Source organism: Drosophila sulfurigaster, chromosome 2R, assembly GCF_023558435.1.
Source record: "Drosophila sulfurigaster albostrigata strain 15112-1811.04 chromosome 2R, ASM2355843v2, whole genome shotgun sequence".
In the NCBI taxonomy this organism is placed as follows: domain Eukaryota; kingdom Metazoa; phylum Arthropoda; class Insecta; order Diptera; family Drosophilidae; genus Drosophila; species Drosophila sulfurigaster.
The window spans coordinates 14,190,994-14,197,754 of NC_084882.1; the positions used below are offsets into that span (position 1 = coordinate 14,190,994).

General features: G+C 43.9%; 1 protein-coding gene across 1 annotated transcript; it reads left to right on the top strand.

Annotated features, from left to right (window-relative positions):
- Positions 1-2,722: 2,722 nt before the first annotated feature.
- Positions 2,723-5,424, top strand: LOC133838684 (translation initiation factor IF-2, mitochondrial). The gene is made up of 5 exons (XM_062269867.1): positions 2,723-2,967; positions 3,136-3,268; positions 3,337-3,905; positions 3,964-4,383; positions 4,438-5,424. The coding sequence occupies exons 1-5, from the start codon at positions 2,863-2,865 to the stop codon at positions 5,269-5,271; spliced, it is 2,061 nt and encodes a 686-aa protein (XP_062125851.1). The 5' UTR covers positions 2,723-2,862; the 3' UTR covers positions 5,272-5,424.
- The last annotated feature ends 1,337 nt before the right edge of the window (positions 5,425-6,761 follow it).

Genomic DNA, 6,761 nt, shown 5'->3' on the forward strand with positions numbered 1-6,761 from the left:
CCGAAAATATCGCGTTAGCTGCTTAGCTTACTACAATAGAATACAGAAGAGAAGAGAGGTCCGATAGATTTGCAATTCGAATTTCAGAGAGTTTTGTTATGAGGCGCAATACTACTAATGTGGCATATTGGCAAGAAATTCCGGGGCTTATTGCTAATTACAAATCGCATGCTTAGCCGGAGAAATAACTAAGTAGATAAATTAGTTAAATTGATTACGTGGCCAACGTGATTAACACCTTGCGAATGCCTCGCAAACACATTTTAAGTCGACGGCAGCTGCCCAGAAATTAGCAAAGCAAAAAATGAAATAAAAATAAGCAGCAGCAAACTGAGAAAGTGCGAGAGGTATTTTTTTTTGTGTTGTATTTCAGCTGCTCCTCTCAATTTCTTCATCTCCACTCTACATGCACACGCACACAGCTGTACATTTGCGTGTGTGTGTGTGTGCGTACGCATTTGCATTTGTATCAGATTATGAGCCACAAACATTTTCGGCCATGTTTGTTTACTTAGCTCCGCCTCGTCGGCTTCACAGTGTGCGTTCGTCTGTGTCTGTCTCTGTCTCTGCATGCGTGTGTGTGTGTGTGTGTGAGTGAGCGGCTGTGCCCGCATCTATCTCGTTGTGTGCCTGTGCATTTGTATGTATGTATCTCAGGCGCATCAAAAGTCGCTCTTGCGCATGTCTTCTGCGCGGGTTGCTCGCAAAGTTCGCGATGCCTGCGCGTAATGGGAAGCGCAACATTTCAAGCAGCCCTCGCATACGCCATTTTCGCAGTGGCCAACTGAACGAAAATCAATTTCTACAGCAGAAAAAAATGTTGGAAGAATACGCAAAGAAAAGACGAAAACTGAAGCGATTTGCTGATGAATTATGAAGGTTAGAGACAATTTGAAATCGGAAAAGCGAAAAAAAAGTGAAAAATGAGCAAAACATCAAGTTGCAGACTTTTTCATTTGCCAATTTGAAATTAAAGTGTTTTTTAGATCGCATAGTGAGTGCGACTTTTAGCCTGATTAGGATAGTTCTTAGGGAGTCGCTATATGAGTCTGGGCACTTAATCTGATGGTTCGCTCTATTTCTCGTTCTCGTTCTTGTTCGGGCAACTTTAAGCAAACCAGCTGCAACTTAAAGCAAAGAGAAGCGTCGCTTCTCTGCCCTCTTCTGCTCTGCTGAATTGTATGGGATGCGAGGGGCTTGCCGGGAGGGGTTGGAGGCGCCTGCACCAGGATCCTAATTACATTTTACTAGATAAATTGTAAACTTTTTCTGTGCGCGTTGCTGTCGTTGCAGCAGCAGCAGCAGCAAAAGCAGCAGCTTCTTCCAACAGTTATATTTTGTTTGAGTTCGCAGTCGCAGTCGCCGTCGCAGTCGCAGTCGCAGTCGACGTCGTCGCTGACAGCGTCTTCGTCTTTTGCGCTGCTGTGCAAACAGAAACGCACAGCAAGGGATTGAGATTGTGGCAGACGAGGAGCATGGAAAGGGGAGAGGGGGAGCAGGTGGCTTCCTCTAGTCGAGTCACCCTGTATCACATGCCTCGCCGTACGTGCAACGTTTGTAAGCATATTTCCGGCAACGACGACGGCAGCGGCAAATGTTGGCTCCGGCCAAACGAGCTACAGTCAGTCTCCTCCCCTTCCCTTTCTCCTGCCCATTCCCGTAGTCCTACTTCTGGCCCGGATCGTTGAGTATAAAGTCAGTCAGTGCCGGTTACACATTTTGAAAAGTGCTTGGCGCTGCCACAGCTCCAACTACAACTGCCATTAGTCGTCGAGGGGTGGGGTGGAGTGCAAAGGGGGAATGGGGGTGGGGTTAGTGGGCGTCCTGCTCCTGGCCAGCACGGTGCTATGTGTTGCACTTCAACTTGGCGTGCGTGTGTCTCTCTCTCTATCTCTTTCTCTCTCTGTGTATGTGTGTGTGTGTAGTTTTGCGCAAATATTTGCATCTGGAATATTTGCGCGCTCCATCATAATTCAAACACAGATGCGCTGTTTGTAGAAGAGCAATCATTTTGACATGCAACTCGCTTCAAAACCGAATTAAGTGGCATTCAGTGTCAGCTAGGAGCCAGGAGCCAGCAGCCACGAGACCATGTGTGTGGCAGTCCTCCACAACTCTAACACCAAAAGCCGCCAATTGCCACAAAAGGCTCGATTGGCATTGATTGACGCAAACACGCATCTGCATTGAGTGGTGATTAAAAATTAAATGCTTTAAATTAATGCACTAAAAACTGGGCGATAGCTTAGAACATATTTCTATAGATTTAAACACATTATACAAATTAAATAATTAATTAATTCATTAATATATAATTCTATCGCAATTTATATAAATTTAAATGCAAAATTCGAAAATGTTTGCGCCAACAACTTTTTATTGAGCTTTCTTAGCTGCGACACACACTATTTACAAAAACTTTTTCCCAAGTGGTTGCCAACACAACTCAAGCGGTTATGGTTTGCAACTTTGCTAAGCAAACGATAATATCAAGCGGTCAACATTCTGTTGCACTAATATTACAGAATTTATGTGCAGCATCTTAATTTTAACGCAATCATTTGTAATTTATTTTAAATAGATTTATTTAATAATATCAAAAGTATTTATATTGTCTATTTCTAAATTTATTGATACATTTTTAAGTTTTCATTTAACAGCGAATGTAAATCATAAAATACAGATATGGCAACACTGTCGCTGATGGTATCCGAATGTTAGGTAAATGCTGGTCACACTGTTACGAAAAACACCTGCACACACGTAAATTACACAATATCAGTGTTATTATAGTTTTATTTAAGCAAAAAGTCAATGAAACTATTTATGTTGAAGGCCCGTACATAAACGAATACAAGCGAAATGTTGAAAGTGATTAGTACATTGCAATTAGGCAGTGCCCTGCGACAGCGACAACTTCATACCGGCATTACGCGATTCAAGCGCCGAAAGACTGCTGAAGAGAAGGTAAGACACATCTTGAGCGCTTTAAGCTGCAGCGCAGACTGTGACGTCACAGAGTGATATTTGCATTATATATTTGCATGCAGTTATGACGTTACATGCTGTAATGATGAACATTAAATAGCATTGTTTATGCTTTGAATAAGAGGAACACACTGACTAATTAAGTAGAAATCTCCTAGAATTATAGAGTATTCGCCAAAGAAACTGCAGGGCAACAACAATGCGTCTGCAAACAATGCCATTGACATTTGGCGTTACATGAGCGTATCTCAGCTGGCAAAAACGCTGCAGCGACCTTTGGGTAAGAGCGAAAAGGAAAATACGAGTAATTAAAGTGAATGCTTACATGCTTTCTCATTTCTCCTTTAGATGATGTGCAGGAGGCAATGCTCTATGTGCGTGGAGCTGACAATATTGAGGCTGCTGCCAAGTTGGAAGATCTCAAGATCATTCAAGAGATCGCCAAGAAGCTCGGTGTGAAGACACGCGTAGTTTCCGCTCCTGAAACCTCTGCTGAGGATGAGCACAAAGAGCGCGATGTGACGCCTAGGCCGCCAGCGGCAGCTGAACTGCTCCAACAACGTCCGCCGGTGGTCACAGTAATGGGACATGTTGATCATGGCAAGACAACACTGCTGGATTCGCTGCGTGGCGCCGATGTGGCTGCTGGAGAGGCAGGTGGCATCACCCAGCACATTGGCGCTTTCACTGTGACCCTGGAGAACGGGGAGCGTGTCACGTTCTTAGATACACCTGGTCATGCGGCATTCAGTGCGATGCGAGCGCGAGGCGCTGTTGCCACCGATATAATTGTGCTTGTGGTAGCTGCAGAGGATGGCGTGATGGCGCAAACACGCGAAGTCATCCAGCTGGCCAAGGAGGCGCAGGTTCCCATTATTGTGGCGCTGAATAAGATCGACAAACCGGAGGCTAATATTGTAGGCAAAGTTGCGTTTCTAAAATGCATTCAAACTAATATTTATTTTACTGTTTTAGGAGAAGAGCAAACAGGAATTGGCTCAAATGGGCTTAGCACTGGAGGAGCATGGCGGCGATGTGCAAGTGATACCCATCTCCGCACTGAAAGGCACCAATCTGCAGATGCTGGCCGAGGCTGTGAGCACGCAGGCTACATTAATGGGTCTGCGAGCAGATCCCACGGGTCTGGTCGAGGGCATTGTCGTAGAGTCCAAGACAGATCCACGTCGAGGCAAGCTGTCCACAGCAATTGTGTCGCGCGGCACGCTGCGCAAGGGCTCGGTGTTAATAAGCGGCCTCTCGCATGCCAAGGTTCGTGGTCTTTTCGATCACAATGGCCAACCTTTGACTGAGGCGCCGCCTGGCACGCCAGTGGAGATTCTAGGCTGGCGGGAGCTGCCGTTGGCTGGAGAGTTGATATTGGAGGTGGAATCAGAGGTGAGCAACATACTATTCGAAGCAAAGACCTATTTACAACTATTGTAATTGCAGAAAAAAGCACACGCAGTGTTGAAGTATCGCGAGCATCAAGCGCAGCTTGAGAAGATCGAATCAACCAGCGATGACATACGCAAAAAGGAAGAGGAACATCAGGCCAAGTATCGTGCAGAGCGTGAGGCACGTCGTCTCGCCGGACGTTTCAGAATGCGCGGTGGACAGCGTGTGAAGCAGGTGGATCCTAACGATGGTTGTCCGAGGGTCAGTGTCATAATCAAGGGCGATGTGCATGGCTCAGTGGAGGCCATACTGGATGTGCTTGAAACTTACAATAGCAATGATCGTTGTCGCCTAGACATTGTGCACTATGGCGTGGGTAATGTGACTGAAGGAGATCTAGAATTGGCGAAGGCATTTAATGCCATCATTTATGCCTTTTCGGTGGAAACGCCACAGCCAAAGTTTACCAAAGGCGTGACGGTGAAGAGCTGCAATGTTATATATCGGCTGATTGATGATCTGAAAGAACAGCTGAGTAGTCAACTGCCCGCAGTTGAGGTAGAGGAATCGTTAGGCGAGGCAAATGTCCTGCAAAACTTCTTCATCAACGAGGGACGCAAAGAGATCCCAGTGGCGGGTTGTCGCTGCACCAAAGGTGTGCTGAAGAAGAGCCAAAGATTCCGACTGCTAAGAGATGGCGAAATTATCTACGATGGCGCCTTGGAGTCGATGCGTCATTTGAAGAACGAGGTGGATTCGATAAAGAAAGACGTTGAATGCGGTTTGCGCTTTAAGGATACAAAGGTGCTGCCACAAGCGGGTGACGTGCTGCAGTGCTACACCACGCACATGGAGGCACAGCAAACAGATTGGGATCCTGGATTCTAGGGACTTTGTTGCATGCCAAGTGACTTTCTAATTGTTGCAGCTGCGGCAGCAGCAGCAGCAAACTGTTATCAGCTTTACATATAAGACTACACATTTTATATCTTATAGTTTTGTATTATATATTGTGTATATAAAACGAATCCCACTATCCGACTTCCTGTTGATCTTACTGCTATACTACGGCCACCCTTCACCCACATGGTTAGCGTTTAGGATAACGCGTTCAGTCGCTGCTGCTGTCGATGTCGCTGCCGCAGCGGAATTGTCGCTGATAAGGCGTTCGTAGCAACGAAGAGCCGCGACAGCGACATCGACTGCGACTGCGTGCGCCCCTGGCTGGTCCATGCCATGTGCATGCCATGACGGAAGCTGCCTAAATGGGTCAAAGCAATGCTAATTGGAGTTCACCCACACCAAGACAAGAGAGCGACCGACTAAAACCACAGTCAGTGTTTTCTTCTTGCTTTTCACGATAAACGATTTCCGTTGAGGGTGGCCAATTAGCGCTTAGTTCTACATTCTCATGAATGAATGTGCTCTTATTATTTAAACCACATCGCACATTTAATATAATCGCCGTACTGTATAATATGTTTGCCTTGAAATTTGCCCGTTTCATTTTTGTTTTGCACTGCTCGTTGTATTAGCTAACTGCCAGTATACATATGTTATATTAACTTTCCCTAGTGCCACGAGTGATAAAACTTGGTTTATTTTTAGACATTGTATAGCGAATTCTAACAGCTCAATCGAGAGCGCTAAACATTGACACAAAATTCAAGCAGATTCTTTAAATAATTTATGAAAGTTCACTTTAGTTTGATTCAGTTAAATCATATTAACAATTTTAAAATGTTTAAAAAAGAATAGAAAAGAATGCTGTGACATTATGAAAATCTATAACATGTTAATCACTTCAAGTTTATGAAGCTGTTATAATCTATTGTGCTACACTTGAAAGTGATTTAATAAAAATGTTTTGCTGAAGATTTGTTAAATATAATTCTTTTAGAAAACCAATTCAGAAGGGGGATAAAAGAGTCTGTAACTGCAATATGATTGTATGCTTTACTTTAAATATTTAATATATATCTAATAGTAAACAGAAATGAATATCACTGAAAGCTAATTTGAAACTTTTTTGTTTTGTGCCACTGTGCATGCTAAACCAAAGCCTAGAAGTTTCGTGGTTCCGAATCGCAGCTTGATAACAATATCTGTCATAGAACTCCAAAAATATTTATAAATATAAAAAAAATTGTGAACGGAAACCAAGATTATGATTATATTTTAGTCCGTCGAGATTCGAGACACGGAAGTCGTCCAAATTTGGAATGCGGAAATATTGAGTGCACTATCAGACACCAAAAAAAAAAAAGAGTAATTTATGAATGGACTCGTAGACAATTAATAGTAACAGAATACAATGTATTTCGATATGTCCGGACAATGTTGCTGATGAAAATTTGTTGAATGAATTTGCCAGACTG